The sequence below is a fragment of the Rhopalosiphum maidis genome, chromosome 1, assembly GCF_003676215.2.
Source record: "Rhopalosiphum maidis isolate BTI-1 chromosome 1, ASM367621v3, whole genome shotgun sequence".
Lineage (NCBI taxonomy): Eukaryota > Metazoa > Arthropoda > Insecta > Hemiptera > Aphididae > Rhopalosiphum > Rhopalosiphum maidis.
Window position 1 is genome coordinate 76480836 of NC_040877.1, and position 20830 is coordinate 76501665.

General features: G+C 24.7%; 1 protein-coding gene across 2 annotated transcripts in view; it reads right to left on the reverse strand.

The window, feature by feature from the left end:
• LOC113559191 (band 4.1-like protein 4) overlaps positions 1–20830 on the reverse strand; it is a 143471-nt gene that overhangs the window by 107864 nt on the left and 14777 nt on the right. For both annotated transcript variants that reach the window (XM_026964818.1, XM_026964816.1), the window contains exon 2: positions 17675–17794. In XM_026964818.1, the coding sequence (XP_026820619.1) occupies positions 17675–17758 (84 nt within the window). In that variant the 5' untranslated portion in view covers positions 17759–17794. The remainder of the gene's footprint in view (positions 1–17674; positions 17795–20830) is intronic.

Below are 20830 nucleotides of genomic sequence, written 5' to 3' on the forward strand. Positions count from 1 at the left end.
TGTATACGTAATATTAAAAGAAATATCTGTAAAGCAAAACTCGTTTAAAAATAATTATCTAGGCTTACAGGCTTTATTCCAAAACAGGTGTAATGTGTTAAAAATAAGACGTTTAACTTTACAGATTATTTTTGTTTTTTACCACCCTAAAATGCAAAAAAACGTATGTACCATTATCAAACAAATAATTAGCACCTATATCAAACTGCTCTCGTTCAGAATCAAAACAACACTGAACAATTTATATTTGTCTGCATTTGATAAATTTAATGAATATAAATTAACCGTAAACATAAATAGACATAGTTAATAATGTTCTAAAACTTAGGCTAGGATTTAGTCTATACTCGCAATTTTCTAAAACTAGATAATTTTGTGTATAGACAAATTAAAGGTAAAAGATAGATTATAGGCATTACATCTGGTGAAAATTAGATAATGTTTTATTTTCCCGCATATTTGTGTTGTTTCTAGGTGGGTATTGAAATAATTAAGGTTCTAAACCACACGTATATATACGCGTTTATAGCTGTTATTATTTCCGACACGATATACCCTAACCAAAAAGTTTATCTAAAAACAATCTTCCAAAGGAATTCACGGTAACATATATTATATAATACAGATAGCTTCGTATATACTCCTTAAAGGTGCGGGTGTATGTTATAGTATCTACTATGCTTCAAGTCGGGCCTAATAATAATTTTTGGTCGAATTTTATGAGCACGCTCTTTTGATAAAAGTAGAAGATAAGACCGTAATATTCCGAAGAGTGAGAAATTATAGCAATGAAGAAGGGTAAAGAAATTTAATATAATATTGTTTCACGTATATTAAACAAAAGGAGATTAAAACCGCATATTACGGAACAGAAAACTGTATGTGGTTTACACAAATAAAATCCTTATAGGTATCCCTATCGTCATATAGATATAAGCGCTCGCTTATAAGTAATACTGAATATACCAGGATACATTTAACGTAAGACATTCAATATTTCAAAAATTATTAACGTTTTAGAAAATAATGTTTTACATTGAATTAAGCTAAGATTAACATAAAGTTAAAAATAACATTTTTTTACTAGGTATATTTTAATTTATTTTACGTTTCTAATGACTTGCGTTTTTAATTCTGTATACCAAAGCTGAATACTATGTGGAGTACTGCAATGTATAATTTAAAATAGAATTTTTGACGAGAAGTTATAATGAGTTATAATTGTTTAAAATTTAAAAGAATTGGGTGGGATTAATGGGGTTATACGGTCCACTACTCGTTTCGTAAAAACTTTAAAAGTATACTTAAATACTTATTACTAAAAACTGATTATCCAAAATTTATATTTTATAAAATGGTATATTATATTATAATATTTATAGTTATATTGTATATAGATCATTGAAATACTCCGAATAATCAAAAAAAAAATGAAATTATAAATAAATATTTTCATTAAACAATATATACAACTTAGAAAATGACAACGATAAAAAGTTATAAAAAATATTGTTAAGGTTAAAAAATTATTTTCCAAAATATACTGTTTATTAACAATTTATTTACAAATAATATTTTCAAAGACGTTAGTGTCTTCTGAAATAAATAAGAGTGTCTAATATTAAATATATACCCTATAAATGTATAACACATTAAGATACACATGATATAAAAAAATTAGCATTTTTATAACAATAGTAATAATAACACAAAACATAAATAAATATATTTATAAAAAAAATCCTAGGTTGTTTTACCCATCGTTGTATCTTATACACAATGTATACATCATATCATGATATAGTTTCTTTTAAAACGTATGTTATATCACACGAACCGTATGATTAGCGAACCCCACCACGTTAGTTACAATATTGTATGGTATGAGTGGTACGACCACATTCGGTATAGTTGTTGTGTGTGTGCGTGAGTGTATGTGTGTAGATGAATATAGCAATTAACTGGGTGTCTGCAAAGTGGGTGGGTACGCGACGGCGGCAACCGAGATATTGCCTTTGGCTCCGTACTCGTTTTTTTGAGATTCCCCGGCAGACGTTAAACGTCTAATATGTATTCAATATAAAATTTATAGTGCACCTCTTTTGTTTTCGGTTTTTTTCCTCATTTTTTCTTTCACATTTAAATTGGGTGTTTTCGTGAGGAAAAGAAACTATATACTTACATATAATATGCGTAATATCAGACTCTGTTCGTTTACACATTACAACATATATAATAATAATAATATAACTTACGACGACGATGATGATGATAATAATAATAATATGTATACATAGTATATAGAGTACGTCTACAGCGCCGCGGCAGTCCGCGATATATGTTATTATATCACATATTATTGTTTTCCGTGACAGGCGGCGGCCGTCCAAACGATACGCATACATATAAAAATATAATAGAAATAGAATAGAATATTAAAATAACGTACACGGTCGACCGACGTCCGTCATTCGTATTTTAGTCTGAACGAATTTTTATTAGACATTCTGTCAGCCGATATACGTACATCACATAGTTATATCTGTAGGTAGCATGTCTGTTCGTCGTAATAATATTATATATTATATCCTTTACCGAAAATCTTCCACGCATAATATACATCGTGAATTATTGTAATATTCTGGACAATAATGCGCATTGTTATGTCACGGACGCGCGTTACCGCGATTTTGTTTGTTTTTCCCACTCCCCCCGAGCGTTTATTAAACCCTTGATAAACGGCCGTAATAAATAAAAAGTTACAATTAATTTTATCATTATAGATGCTGTTATTATACAGCGACGATAATAATAATTGTGTGAGTTGGCTACCACATTCGTCTGGTACTTGGCGTATGAACAATTTTAAAAAAAAAGCACTTGACGCTCCGCCGAGAGTTCACGAGTATCCGAAATCAATTTAAAACAATACTGTGAAGGGAGTTTAAAAAAAGGAAATGTTTTGCGATTTTAAAACCATCTACGAGTTTAAAAAGCGCTGTTCATTTCCCATGGTGATTTTTTTTATAATTAATTCCATTACGGAAACTCACAAGCCTCTTATCTGTTTTTCCTGCAGCATAAATAAATTGTTAGGTTTATTACACTCGCAAATATTTCGGGGTTAAAATTGAGTTTTCAAATTAATCACTGTAGCAACTATATAGATACAGATTTAACGAGTTACGAGAACTTAGGTGTACCCAAATTCTAATAATTTTATTGTATATAAATCGTTAAGTGCATATAAATATAATAATATGTATGTTGTGTAATTCTCATAACAAATTCATAATTAACAAACTAAATAAGCACATCACATAATACCTATACACTAAAAAATATGTTCTAAAGCCCTTTTAAATAAAAAAATAACAGGGCACTAAGTCTACTATGGCTAATATAATTGGGATTCATCCGTCAAAAACATTCGTTTTAAACTTTTTAAAAGTGCTTTAAATAATTAGTGTTCACAAGAATAATTTGACAAAAGCTATACATTTGAATTTTAAAAGAATTCCAATTACTGTCATCAAAAATACATTGAAAAATAATTGACGTTGATAGTAAAAAGTTTTTAATAATTGTACACGATTAAATATAATTTTCTTCGCACAATAACACTTTTTTAACTATTAACATTTAATACTTAAAATAAACAGTTTTATTAAAACTATACACAAGTTTTGATAAAAAAAAATTATCTGAAATATTGAAATTTATAATACAATTATTAACCTATTATACATTTTAAAATAAATTATATAGAAGTTTCGGATATTATGTACAATAATTTATTCTACCGTAAAGTAAAATGAAAGGTATTTTTGTGATATCGACTAGAAAATACAAAATAAATCTGACAGTAACTAAATCATTTTTAACCAAAGAATTTTATCTTAACAATGGATTGAGAACCACGGGAAGCTAACAACAATAATATGTTAAATATTGACCATGTCATTATCAATCATAACGCTTACATATGAGTAGATTTAATTTTGATCATTTACAATTATTAATTATTATTTATTATTATCATTAAAGCAGTTTATATCTTTTAAAATATATGATACATTTTATGGACTATTATTATATTTGAATAAATAATACGATTTAATTTTTCAAGACGTTATTTTTTTTTTACGAAGAATTATTTATTCATTTAATAGTTTTACCTAATATTGTAATATTAAACAGTCCTTTTTATCTTACAACTACTTCATCAGTTAGGTTATAATTATATATTCCTAAAATTTGAAAACCTTAGTCAATATAATAAATGAATAAAGCATTTAAATTATTTTTAACTATATTATTATACGCATACTAAATTGAATACATTAAAAATGATTTTATTATACTGTGAGAATATCATGTTTAACAGCGGATTATTTCCTATAGCATCACAATTAATTATTATTATGTGTGATTCTAATATACAATATGATGTTTAAACAGTTCCCATATTCTGCATGTCTTTGTTAAAAGGATTACGCCCTCGGGACACGTCGCTCATTCTTATCCAGAGATTGGTTACCTATATAGGTATTAATGTTTTTATTAATTTTCGTGCATTCATACCGTTTTTACCTGGCGATAGCTCGGTTGCTCTATGATAAGTTATATACATATTTATGGGTGTTCTTCCCGAGGGTATTAGAGGGAGCCCGAGAGTAATTTATTAGACATTTACATCGTTAGTACTTATGTGTGAGTGTGTAGGTGTGCGTGTGTACGTTTGTATGTATATATGGAACCCCTACTAAAGTCGACTCCGAAAATTGATGATCTTTGTATTTTCTCTCACTTGCACTCGGTAACGCACGAACGGGTTATTACACAAAGCCCGAGGTGTAAATACCATTTTCAGGACCGACGATAAATCACTAATGGTGTCTATGGAATTCGCGTTTTTTCCTCATTTCATTCTCCCCAACTGACATAATATTTCGAGATTATTAGGTTAATTTTCTGAAGCAATTGGCGGAAATTGCAATATGAACGATGAAACGAGTAATCATTAAAGAACGAGAATGATTAGCACTTGCAGCAAGTAGTCAGGTCACGCGGTGATCATTCGAAAGGTATATCAATTAGTAATTGTCAGTTATTACACGTGGAATACCGTTTGAATGTTTATATTATACATTTTTTTAAAAACAGAAGAGATTTGAATTCCAGGAAACTTCACTTTAAAATAATATATTTTACGATTTCATCAGGTACGTATTATACAAAATATACAAATAGGTATACACACTATTTAAGAATATTGTCAATTATTATAAAAATTATTCAAACAATAAACTTAGTTAAAATATATCAATAATATTATACTATAAGAAATAAAATAAAATTAAAAATAATTTTTTTTAATTATAAAATTACAACTTTATAAAAATAATAATTAAACATTTAAGTTTAAGTATTACCAGTCTGTTTTGTAATATAATGTAATATATATTATAACTTTTATAAAATTCAATGCACTTAATATTTAATTAGCATTCAAAGATGTATTTTATATTAAAAATTTTAAATGTTTAAAAATTATTATTTAATATGTAACTTTACGAATAACTTAATAATGTGCTTGAATGTATATTATACATATATATTTTTATTTTTAACAACGAGTGTTATTGTACCATAAATCAAATAAAAATAAATATAATATTAATATAATTTTTTTTTTCAATTCCTAATAAAAATATTCTGTAAAATGTATAACGAAATTAATATTTAACCTGCAACCACAAAGTACAAAGACCATAGCATATTGATTTACCACATCCGTTATTTTTCTTTGAAATGTCTGTGTTTTTTACCTAAACGGATCATTAATCTAAATAAATTAGGTATAGATAATGATAATTTTTTTGCTAATATACATTTTTTTTATTCTTTTCCGTCTATATAATGTCCCGCTCTAGTGGACGACAATAAATTATAGACAAGCGACCATGTCAAGCGATTCTTCGATACGGAAGACCCTACGATTTTATTGCCGTAAGAAATTGGCTTAATATGTAGGTACATTATTCCGAAGAAATTAGAAAAAAACATATTGAATAAATCTAACTCATAAACAGCTATTGATTATATTTGTCAATATAATATGTTTATACCATATGGAAAATAAAATATAACGATCGTTAAAAATCAAATATATATTACTATAATGTATCAAATTAAAATAAGGTAAAATTACCTTTTTAAAACATTTAACTATGCACAGTGTACTTATTGAACGGTAGGAATTAATTACAGTAATTAAAACATTAAGAGATTGCAAACTTTTCAGAAAGGGTTGCCTAAACATTTTTTATTTACTCAATACTTTCATATGATGTTTAGAGTTTAAAATACAATATAATTTAACTTAACCAAAAATATAGAAATATACATAGTTAAATATCATCAAACAAATTATTTGAAATGACGTATAACTATAGTCAAGAAATCTAAATTAAATAGATCATCTATTTTTTTGTCATTTTTATGTAGGTAAGTTAGTTTTGTTTAGGCCAGGGTATACTCTTACAACGTTGTCCTTTACACTTAGTGGTATTTAATTTAATAAAATTATAGGTAATAGGAGTTTAGAAGAAATATTTCGTTAATTTGACATTCGTATAATATAAAAATGAACTATTAGAATTTGTTATTTATGTAATTATTTACAAGTAAAAATATAATTTTTTCCCGCCCGATTATTTTACTTTCAGCAATGTGAACTCATTGCCGCAGCTGTTTAGATAACCATAATCATCACTACCATCAATGACGTGATACCTAAATAATATGCCAAAACCAGTTCATCCAATCGACCGTTTTCAACGAACCACCTACTTCGATTATGCTTTGCTTCCAACCAATTTCTTGCAGCGTTTCCCACGAGCCTGTCCTGTATAATTATTATAATATTGTCATTTTATTATTATTATTATTATTATTATATTATTATTATATGTTTTTTCCATCTACCCATTTATATACAATTTTTGAATACATTTATACAAAAATAGTCAAAGGGGTTCACATTTATCTAGCAGGCAGGAAATATTGGTGAGACGTAAAAAAAAATAGCAAACGAAACCGGCGTAACATTCCGCAGAACAACTCCGCCTCCAATGTCCCTACTATCAGCGTCAGGTATTCGATTAATATTACGAATACTCGTTGTTTTACTATCAAAAAATTCTTTATAGATAAATAATAGTTATGAAAAAAAAACCATCAAGAAATATTTTATAAATTACTAATCCTGTATTATATATATATCTGTGACGTAAATACAAAAAAAAAACACAGGTACAATTTAATTGCATTCAAAAAAGAAAAAAATGTACACTATAATAGTCATGCAATAATCTCTTGAATCTGAACACCAAAAATATTTAACTGACTTCGAAAGTATACGTATTCTATCGAAAAAAATTATTACGTTTCATAATAATCAACGATGTTAGAGTATAAACTCTAATAACTGGATGATTCTTTACTCTATAGCATACTAATGTTAATATTAAAACGTACCAATATGTATTGTATTTATTTGTTACTGTAAATATTATTGTATTATATTTTCTTTAATACCATAGACTAATTAAATTAGTTTAAAACAAGTGTGTAGAAGCCAAATAAATTATTGATTCATCCTTTACGAACGATAGAGCTAATAAGCTACTCTTAACATAAAATATTTAGAATAATATGGTATATGTAAGTGACGAACTATTTATAATGAATGTGAGGTGTGGTGTAAATATCAGCAGAGGTAACACATTTTTACAGTTCTCAAAAATAAATTTAAATGTTTTCCATTATATGATTGATTTGGCACTCGCTAGGCACTGTTATTCTATTCACCAAATCGAAAATATCTCCCAATCTGATACGAAAACCATATAAGATATATAAACGATATAAGATCTAAGAATATAATTTTTAATCATATATTTTTTCAAAAACTAATATTTATTGAATAGTAAAATATCATAGAAGAAAATTGATGAGTATTAAAATTATTTAAATACAAACCAAGTGGCTCCCGCCATAAATGTATTTTGGTCTTTGGGCGTAATTAATTCCGAAAAACAAAATACAGTAATTTTGTCAAGACTATATTATGTTTAACTTAATTTCAAGAATAACACTCAAAGTTTCGGAATTAAACTGAACATTTAATTTCTAAAGATAAATTGAAAAAAAAATCAAACTTTTAATGACTATAAATTGTAATTGAACACTGTTGCATTTGATTTTCTATTTTATTTTTCTCGTCATATGTATTAATTCACGCCATTCAAGTACATTCAACTAAGTAACTACGTGATTCTGAAATACTTTTTTTAATACGTTCGATATTTTAAATCAATCGCACATAATGTGACACGTTATGCTGATGGTGAAAAGTGACTGTTGGGTGTTGGGAGAATATTATTAAGTGTGAACATTACATTCTCAAATCACATACTTACCCCTAAGTAAATAATGCTTTACACATATGAATTTTACAGGTTTTAAAAATCATACAAAATAACCAACTACCATAGCATATCACATTATTATTATTTATACTATTATTGTGTTATACACTATATTATACGTATATGCCTTCACAATAACGATTTTGATATGCATTTGATATGAACACAGAATATAATATTATATCACACGTCAAATCCTAACAACCGTCAAATCAATTTGAGATATCCATTAAGTAACTTGCACAGCAAAATATCATATTTTGAGATTCAGTTTAGTTGAATTATGGGTAGAGTTTAATGATAAAAATCATGTCAATTCTATATTGTTTCCCAGATTAGTTATTTAAGTTTTAAACACTTTTTATTAGAGGTACAATGGTACATTGTACATTATAATCATTATATGTTAAATTAAACAATTAAAATCACTACATATTATACATATAAACGAGTTTCTAACAGTATAATAATCATGCAACCTTTGTGGTACATCAGAAACAGAGATTACCTAATAAGTCTCTAGCGATGATGTAAAACTGAACAAACAATTAAATGTTGAATCCACTTTACGGTACAAATGTACAATCGTATTAAAAAGTTATATACACTTTGTTTATTTGCCATTCGGTATATATATTTCATTTAAAAAATACAAGATTAAACAATAAATTAAAACCACAATTTTTGAAATACCTATCTAATAATTAGTATACATTTTGTCCATTTATTCAAAAACAATGAGTACTTAAATTTTATTCATTTTTAATAAATTATGTTAATGAACTAATAATATTTACTTGAATACACATAAACATATTGCCAATGAAAAAACTTTCAAACAAGACAATTATATTAATAATGAAATTATTTACTGGATATTTTACTAAACTACATTATATTATATAAATAATACATATTAATATATTATTATATAATAGTGAACTATTATAGCCATAAAATGATTAAATCCTTTAGTTATTCTGGCAAATAACCATTCAAAACTATAAAAAAAAATATACAACGCAAAATACAATACTATAACAATATAGAGTGCTTAAATATTCAAAAACTGTATACGATTAATTATTAATAGAAATTCATCCAATTAAAACGTGTTATTGACACGTCTCTTATTTTATCACAGATTTTACAAATTCGATCCCTTGAGAGTAATTGTTATTAAGGTAACTCAAATGTAATTAGATAAATTGGTGTATTTTCATTTCAAATAAAATAAACAAATAAAAAGAATAAGGTTACTAAAAGCTAAGTTCGGTATAAGCCTTTTTAATATGTGCGCTCTTCGAAGCATCTTTGTTGACTCATTATTTAAATGGAAAAGAATACAGCCTTACTCTCAGTTTCGATTCACTAGAAGAAAAAGTTTATCGTTCATTCTAGGGCTCTTTTCATTTTACATTTTCGTTACGTAGTTTTATTTGATTTTTTTCTTTCTTTCTGTTTTCCCCGTTTTATTATGATACCGTTTATATTGGTTACAATGAGATGGTTTTATAAGTTCGAAGGCGTTATCGTTGGAAGCGCAGATACGCTTGGTAGTTGATGTAAAAGAAATCTGACAGTGTGTTAAGCTATGTATATATACTACAAGGTTCTTAAAATGAATAATTCTTTTACTCTATAAACAAATTATTTCACATGCACTTTATTCAATAGTTTTTTTTTTATTTGATATATTTTAAATGAATATTTTGTTATTTTAAATTTCTTGGGAGCAAATTATTTTTTTTTCTTGTAACTAAACACTTTTATAAAAAAAATGTATGTATATATACAATAACAAAAATAAACCTGGTGTTTATAAAAAAAAAATTGTGCGTTTGAAAACTTCATTGGTTTTACATTTGAATAACGTATCTATTCATTCTATAAGCATTTACACGGCTAAGTAATCGTGTTTGACGTCTATTCACTATAAAATGTATTGTGTTTCCCGACAATCCTGACAGTCAAATTGAGACAATTTAATATCGCATAAATTACTATAGCAGAGTATGGGTCAGTATGAATAGGTCACCTGCAATAAACATGTCACATAAGGATTACACATGGCACTCTAATATCCAAGCCCTAAACAAAAAAAAATATACCCGATTTGTATAAATAATAACAATAATATGACCTTGCTATACTCACGATACCTACTTTATACTAGCATGATGATTTATCCAACGAAAAATATGTTAATGTACCATACAACTCATATAAAACCTTTTATTAGAACTTTTGATATTTTAAATTTAAAATAAATGAAACTACTTAAACCGAGAGTTCTTTTTCGACTTTACTCGAAACAACCCTTTCTTTAAATGCAATCTAACATCACATTGGTTTTTTTTTCATTACGTAGTTTTATTTAATTTTTTTTTTTTTATGAGACATCAAAAAATACTCCGAAAATTAAAAATAAAGATAGACTCAAGAATGAATTCAAGAAGAGCGTTGGAACTTTCTCGTGGATAGTTTTTAAATATTATAACCTTTGTGATAATAAATAATAATCTTTCAAATTCATATGACCCATTAATATTTATAAAAGCGTGTTTTTATGGTAAATTGCATTGGTATGTAATGTCCACCTAAGCACTACAAGATTGAGATATATTATAGTACATACATAGACCATAAAACCATGGTTATCAAATGGCATAAATCGTTTCAGCTAGCTAACTCTCCTAACCTATAATATCAAAACAACATGTCCGTTTATCCAACTGAACGGCTTTATCCTATAATACTATAGTGCATATAATACAATAATGTACACAATCACTAAGACGACTAAACTATCTAGCATGATTTATATTAGTATAACTTAGATAATAATACACAAAAATAAATGAAAATTATAGACATATCTTGAATCACTTACAAACGTTGATTATTATGTAAGCGAAATTAAAATAATTATAATCTACATTCCTATATACTACTAACCTATCTAATTCAAAAATAAATAAAAAGAGAGAAATACAAAGCATTTATTAAATACTTAAATGAAATTAACATTAACAATAATTACCTACTAAATTTATTTATTTATTTGTTTCATCAGTTTGTAATTTAAAAAAAAAAATATAAAAATATATTGTTTATTTTTAAAAATGCAGTGTTCACTTTTTTATAGAATAAACTTATTTTAAAACAACATTTGGTTTCATTAACATAAAATTTAATTTAATATGTCACCGTTAAATGTTATGTATTAAAAATTAATTTTACCTAATTTCGTATTTATATTTTTACTTAATATACATTTTTAACTATTTTCTAATATATAATCAATGATTTCAAATACGTATAATACGAAATATAGTAAATATATTCCAATTAATTTTCAGCTACAAATACCTTTAGTTTTAAGCCAAATATCGTTTTATTTTAATTTAAAGCTAGCTGTGATAGATTTAAATTAGTTATATTCTGACACAATGACAATAACTAAATCACCAAATTAGTATAAAGTAAAATAATAATTTATACTACATTCCTTTATTCTATCCTCTGATGTTATAATACTTCGTCCACAATCATTTTAACAAATATTTTGTAATTTAATACAAATGCCCAAGTATATATTTATTGTATTAATATTAAAGATCCTAAGTTATTTATAGTAAACTGGTATTATAGAAATACACATGAATACGTATTTTTCAAATGATCACAAAACTCAGTAGATGTACTAGGTACCTTCCTAATGTTAAAAGTTATTATAACGAAAACCATATTATTATTTTAAGATTACATCCATAACATATAGAGCCTATTAACTAATATAAGTAATAAGTAATATTATAATAACAGCTAAAAAGATTAATGAGCAATAACTATAGACTATGGAATATTAGCTATAAAGTAACAAAATAAAATGTCATTAGTAAATTAATTATTATATTATTATATTCATATTTTTACAGCATCGTATATTAAAATTGATAATAAATTGATAGCCGGTGTATTATCAAATTTAATATAATAGCGATTAAAGTATGTTAGCTATTAAATATTCAATATCATGGTCTTAAATGTATAAACAATTTTGAATTAAAACTATGAAATTATAGGTATAACCAAAAATTATAATAATGACTGTTAGTAAAATAATATTTCATGTTAATATAAAATCATTAAATACATTTTTTAATAGAATTTAATTGAATTTTTCAATTCAGACATAATTAAATTACACCTTGATGTATTTTAAATTTTAATTAATTTAAATTTTTTGAATAATTTTAGATTCTGAGCGGAACAATGAATGTAAAAATGTTTTCAAAAAAACATGATTTTTTTAAGTTAAAAATGAATAACTACAAATTTGAATTTTTAACCAAATATTTATCATACCATTTTCTAAATACTATATAAATAATATTTTCTACGTACTTTGAAAAACCCATATTATTTTAATTTTTATAAAATTTTACAAGACCACAACAATTTGCAATTAATTATGTGGTTAAAAAATTTAATTTCAATACTATGTTTAAAAATGTAATTCAAAAATCATCATACATTTTTTTAAAGTAAATTTTGTTGTAGTTCGAATAATATTAATAGTAGGAACTTGAAAAATTCCACTTTTATTTAAATTATTATTTTTCACACGCATTAAAATGTATTTTTGAAATATTTAATCTAATATTTTGCAATTTATAAGCATTTAAAATTTTCTAATATTTTAGTTTTTTTCTACGGATGTTGATCAAAATTAAAAGTTATTACGTTCAACAAAAATTTGTGATAATTAAATACAAGATACAAGTAGTTAGTTACATACATTAGTTTTAACTTTTTAAGCTGTACCTATATACGACGAACCTATTCACTCCATACGTCTGTTTAGCGATTCTATTAATTTATAATAGTTAAAAACAGCTAGTAATATTATAATCTTAGTCCTTTGATACATTTTATTATATCAAACTGCTGCACGCTGTTCAAGAAAATTTAAATTATTTTTTGTTCCATTTAATAAAAACCACTATAGTTTCGATAGTTTTTCCCTAGAGGTTTATCATTAACTAAACTTATTGCTGATCGTGTAGATATTTTTTTCATGTTATGTCGAAGTATTACTAAATAAAATGTATTTTTAGCGTTAAATTTAATTGGTATTTGAATTGTATAGATACTATTATATTATATCAAATTCCTGAAATATGTATATTTAATTATTATTTATTGTTAATTTATTTTTATTACTATTTTATTATATTCATATTTTATTACTAATTATTATTATTTAATTTCACTGTTATATTTCTCAAATTAAGATCTTACTCACTACACTATTATTTTCAAACGGTACCTGTTTATGAATAAATAAATATTAATTTATTTAATAATTACTTCTATAATAATAAATTTAATTTATTTTTTCACAGATACCTATTAGTTACCTACTGTATTTCTAATATAAATACATGATAAAATATCTAAAGCATATTGACTGACCGATAGTCTGCGCTCAAAACCGTTTCTTGTAGTTCAATGATTTTTCATGAATTAATAATCAATCAATTATAATTTCAACCGTACATTAAATAAAATAATAATTTTCTATAAAGGAGGGAAATTGATACATTTTTTACGGTCGTGTACAAAACGTAGAACAAAGATAGAGATGAAATAATTGTGTGGTTTTGCCGATGTTGACCACTTATCAAAATTGTTAAAATGTTGTCGACTTATGTGATAAAAATCTTAGTAAAACTAAAACCGAATTTGTAACTAATATAATGAATATTTATTATGACAAGCCACAGGTAAAAAATAAAATGTAATCCTAATGATACGGAAATTTGCAATAGAAGATAATATTATTGTTGAGTGGAAGTAAAAAGTGGCACAAAGAAAGACTGTAGCGGCATAATAGGTATCACATGAAAATAAAAACAAAAGAAAATAAAAAAATATATTGCAAAAATATAATAATTTAATAATATATATATATATATCTTAAGCGTAAAATTCAGCCATTACTGGCCAGTCATGGTTTACGATAAACATTTTCTTTCTGTCATCGTCTTTATCTTGCAGAAGAACAAATTTCGGTGGTGTAAAATATGTTTTGATCGTAGCCACAACTACTTTCATTGTAAAATCTAATAAGTCATTACTTTAATTTAAACCTCTCACACGCCTCGTCTTTTCAAAAGACGAAGAACAAAAACAATATAAATTATATACACTATATAAAAATTAATAATTATATTAACTAAGTCAAACACTCAAACACGTACATTACACGATCGAGTGTAAAGCAAAAAATATTTCTGTTTCATTATTATTTTTATCTTAAAACAAAATAATAAACTTTATATTTTCATTAATATAAAATAATTTAGTAATAATTTTCTTATGATGTCATGATCATAATGTTTAATTAGTTATACTTCCATGTCCCATGATCTAACATTCAAAAATACATTGAAAATATTAAAATAAATGCGTTGTTCGTACTTACATAATACCAAATACCAATATTACTTCTTCAACCGGTAAAATTAATTTATGTAAGTCAATTCGTATTGCAATATTACTATTATGATATTTATGTGAATTTAATTTTAAATAATAAATAAATGTTTCAGGTTAAATTTAGTACAAAAAAAATCAAATTTTATTAAAAAGCAAAACCTTATATGTATTTAAAATATTATTTTGTTATTTTTGACAAAAATATTTTCAAGATATGTTGAACCTATTATTATTTTAATGTACAGGTACCTGTAACATGGGTACAGTAACATGCAATATGTAACATTAACTTAGAACAGACGTCTAGAAACCTAGATATAAACATTATATTTCAGCTGCAGTTTTAATAAAAATAAACAATTTATTAGATGAATTTAACTAACATATAATATGTATAGTAAAAATGTATAAAATAGACAACACGAAGGTAGAATCTAAAGACAAAATTAATAGGCGGTTAGAAACAGATAAAATGAATTCGATAGATTGTTTTAACGATTATGAAGTAATTTTTATTAATGCTGCTTAATTATTATAGAATACGATTAACCCCATCTTTCATATCTATACGACATAACCCAATCGTTTCTATCTTTCCACATTTAATGAAGCCAAAAATAACCACTTCGAGATAGATACAAGATATAACATAATAATATAATATATATTGTCAAAGTTTAGAAGTTTAGAGTTAAGTGTCTCGTCAACAACTCTAGGCTAATTTTATTAGGTACTAAGGTACTACTTTATAATTATAGATATAAATATATAACACCATAGGAATATTTAAGCTAATTATAGATATATATATATATATATATATATATATATATATATATATATATATATTACTTCAAATTATACTCGGGATAACAAGAAGGAAAGGGGAAAAACAAGACCAAGAAAATATATGAGCATGACCTTCGTGCTAAAAACTTGCATAACGCATATAGCTGTAGAAAAAAATCTCCAGGGAAATATAAACTTTCATTAATATTTTTAATTAATCATTTATCATTTCATTATAGAACAACTAAAATTCAAACTTAGTTGTATCGTGAGGAAATGAGAAAAGTATGATGAAGTTTAGTTTGATTAAGCTGCCTGCAGCTAATGTTTAATTGCCTTGTACATACTATACTATATATTATTATAATGTATTATTCTAGGATAATTAGAAATCAAGCCAAAAATATTTAGAACAAATTGATACTATCTAATATCTACAGAACCGTTGTAATATAGCAAAACGCATAAAATTTTATATGTTTGTAAACTTCAGAAGCTACAAACGTAACAGATTTAAGAATTTTTTTCATTCGAAAATTTGTAACAAAATATAAATTTCGAAATAAATAATTATTATAATTATTTACTGATACAATAAGATCAAATACATTTATAAAAAATAAACTATAAAATTAATATTTTTAAATCATACTTGTAGTTATAAAAACACATTTTACTACTATTGCCAACGTTAAATAAACTATTTTCGTTAAAACAATTGTTAAACTACAAAAATTCTTTAAAGAAATTTAAAAAAATGGTACCTAATAAATATGAAATAATTTTAATGTCCATGGAAGAATAATTTATTTTTTATTTATTTTATTTTTAGAATAAGAAGTTATTTCAATCTTAAAATTGAATTAAAAATAAATTATTATTTATTGAAGAGATAAAATAAATTTAAAGTTTTTTTTTTATTGCTTTCACTGGCAACACTTATTTCTTTTAAACACTCCTACTAATCTTACAATGCATGTCTATAAATAATTATGCATGTGATAAGGTTTGATAAAGGCACAGTAGTTAACACATTAATTATTTATTACTTATTATTTTCAATACTCTTTAAAAATTCATCGGATTAAGATAATACATTTTTAAATGTTATGAATATCATAATGAGTATGTATTTGTTGTTTCAATATAATGTTAATGAAAAAATCATGCCATACATTTGATTTTTTTTATAAAAAGTAAATTAATATATTTAAAAACACTTAAGATATTTTAATTAACACGAAAGCAATTTAAATCATTTATGTTCATTAATGAATTTTTAGGTACCTTAAGTATTTAATATGTTCAATAGACAATAAGTCACTAAAATAATATTTTATTACGTTTATTATGTTGTAAATAGTAATATCAAGGTAATAATAATGAATTAAGAAACGCACACCATTAAAATACTTTCCTTTCGTTATTCGTTTAAATTTAAAACTAATTACAACATTATTGACTTACATTTAAAAAAAATTACCTATTATTACTATTACCTTATTTTCTATAGTGTAAACTTTACACTGATATTTTAATAATCTTAACTTTATTCTTAATCACAATTTTACAAGTATAAACTAAACTTGAAAAATGTCGATTTATAATAATTATTGTTATCAATCAATATAATACTATATTTTACTATAAATAACATAATATTACTCAGGTTTTTTAAAATTTAAAATTTTTAAAAACCATTTAACAAAAATATTAAGACTTATTACCGACATATTGTATGGTTCTGGTTCTTTAATTACAATTTTAACATTTACTGTTCTGATATTAATGTGCCTATATATCGAGTATTATAATCTTATAATTATACTATATAATAATAATGAATACGAATACCCAATAACGGTATTAATATTTTTCCTTACCTGTACTTCATGTACAAGTTCTTGATCATCGAGGAATACAATTTTGCAGTGGTGTGTTCGGGCACTGGTACAAAAACAGCCCATGTTGGGTTTTTTCTTATTAAATCTTGTCAAATAGATCTATAAATTAAAAAAACAAAACTTTTATAATATTTTACAATTGAGTTAAAACAAGAGTTAAGCTAATTCCAAAGTAGATATATTTTAATAATAAATTATCGTAAAAATATTTATTATACAATTTTATTATGTATTTCAGTTGAAAAAAATAATCAGCAAGACTTTTGACTGATTTAAAAATCATTTGTTATATTTTATGTTGTACCTCAGGCGATTAATTTTTTTATTCACTGAACCTATACAGGAATTTCAACGAGCCTTTTAAGTATATTAAATACACCCATTATACAGGACATGTTTTGCCCCTAGCATTTTAATTTGAGATAATGTTTGTTAGAATCATTCTATAAAGTTTTTTTTGTTTTGCATATTGTATACAATATTGTTTAGTTTGAAATCCAATGCATTCATCAACTATTTTAATGGAACCATTTTTTTCAAGCGCCTTCGATTAAACTGGATTTTTATGCTACCCACAACAATTTCCCATATGGTCAGTCAACTGGAATGGAATTTGGGATATTGTCCCCGGAGAATTGCCAAGGGAACATGCTAGTGGAGCGGGGAGCTTTACAACTTAACCCACGGGACGTTGTCCAAAACATTCGGTCGTAAATGCGATTTACGCGAAATACCCCAAACTTTTACGCGCGATGGATAAGCTAGTAAAAATAATACGAATGGATAAGATAGTGGTGAGAAGGGACTAGGCAGTAGTAGGCCAAACAACAAGCTCTGAAAAAACACATCTTTCGGAAACTGAAAAAAAAATTAACGGGATAACGCTTGCCTATGGGAAACCGTGATTCCTTAGAGTTTTCCTACACATAGAAAATGATGAATTTCCTCATCAAATTGTAAATACAGAAACGAACGCATAACTAGGGATTTCCAAAGGGGAAATAATATAATTTTATTATTTAATCAGACAAATAACGTTGAAAAATATTATAATTATGTAACTGAGAGAGGGCTGAATGGGAGATATCTTTCAATAAATATTTATTTTCTCTTGAGCTTTTTCATAGAATAGAATCAGATAAAATACGTTAAAAAGATGTTATTTGTATAGTTATTCAGTTGTGATCTACGTATATTGCTATCGTTTTGTTTGGCTGTTAATTTATGTATTAATATGAAAGTACATTGAATAAAAAGTACTAGTAGGTATAATACATATGCACATTTTATACATTCGGAATCAACAATAATATTCGTTACAGAATTATCAGTTTTATTAATTTTATAAACACTAGTATTCTATGCTGTATAAATATGTATAACAATTTATCAACTGATTATTAAAACAAAACAAGCAAACTTATTATATAAACTACTATAGTAAAATCGTTGAATTTGTTTTATACCGTAGGGGAGACATTTGACATCAAAGTTTTATAGATTTTATTAACTGCAGCCACAATTGAAGTCAAATACGAAAATAAATTTTAGTTATTACTTATAATTAATTAGTTGATTTTACTTATAGTTGACATTTTAAAATTCGTTTTTTAAATTTTAATTATTTATTTCTGCGGTAAGTCACAGAATACATATAAATGTTATAAGCAATAAATAAAATACATATATTTAAACTTTATAAAAAGTATATACACTATATTTTATGTATAAACTGTATTGCACAGTTTATATGTTCAAATAAAGATATTAGATAACGAACTATCAAAAAACTTGTCATTACATGTCAATTTCCAATAGAATATATAAGTAAATACAATTCTATTATCTATTCAAATATTTCCAATCCATACTCGCAAGTCGTAATTTTCACTATACGGAAATATCAAATAAATATTTTTTTTAATTACCTACAACACAAGTCTTATATGGATTAGGTAGAATGTGAAACGCTAGAAAAAGAATATGAACGTCAGACAAATATGAAGATTTTTTAATTTTTGACAAAAACTTAATTCAACGTAAATAAAAACAATTAAATGTAAGCTAATATAGTCTTCTAATTTAAATTTTGGGTTAAAATTATTTAATATGCTATGATGTAGTTTTTCAATTTTATGATTTTGATCAACGCAATCATTATGATATATTAAAATTAAAATTTAGATTGCTATTTGTTAAATTTCAAACTTAGTAGTTAATACTTATATATTGAATACAAGTACTGTAGCTATATTAACGAATGAATTAAATAAAATATTAAAATCTTAATATAATATACAATATGAGATATTTAAATAATATAATATAATAATTTAATGTCGTTCTAAATTTTATAAATGTAATAATATTTTAAATCATTATTTTAGACTACATCTAATGTGTAATTGAAACTAAAGTATAGTTATTACTATTTTTTATAAATTATAATATTCACTGAATAAACAAGTTAACTTTGATGTGATAAAATTTACAACCATATTATATCAATTATATCAAAAACTAAAAACTTTAAAATTAAAATTTTCTAAAATATTAAGTTTATAATAATAAATAATACTATTATACAAGGTGGTTCCCCAACCATGTTCACTCTATTTTTCTTATTCAATACCTGACTTTTAGTATTTTAAAATATACTTAAGCAATATATTTAAAAAATGTCAAGAGTTTGAAAATATGGTTATCAAGAACATTTAAAAACTATAAAAATTATAATTTGAATAAATTAATTATTAAACGAAAACATGAGAATACGGATCACCCTTTATATTAAATAGGAACTATAAGGTGATTCAATATTTCAATAATGTATAGCAGTTTCCAACAACTGGATATTGCCTTATAATAATTCATATAGTTGGTTAAGGTCAATCCAAATTCCTTGAAATTTTAACAAAATAAATTATAGTAACGAATAAATTCATGCATAAAATATATTGTCAATTTTAAACTAAATATATTAATGTCAGTATTAGGGATATTTACTATATGTCTATTGTCTAATATGCTATAAAGATATAAAGTAAATCAATTTCGGAGATGTTCGTTAAAATTACTACAATAACAAATATTTTTTTAGTATTGGTACATCTAAGATTTCGTTTTTTCTTCTTA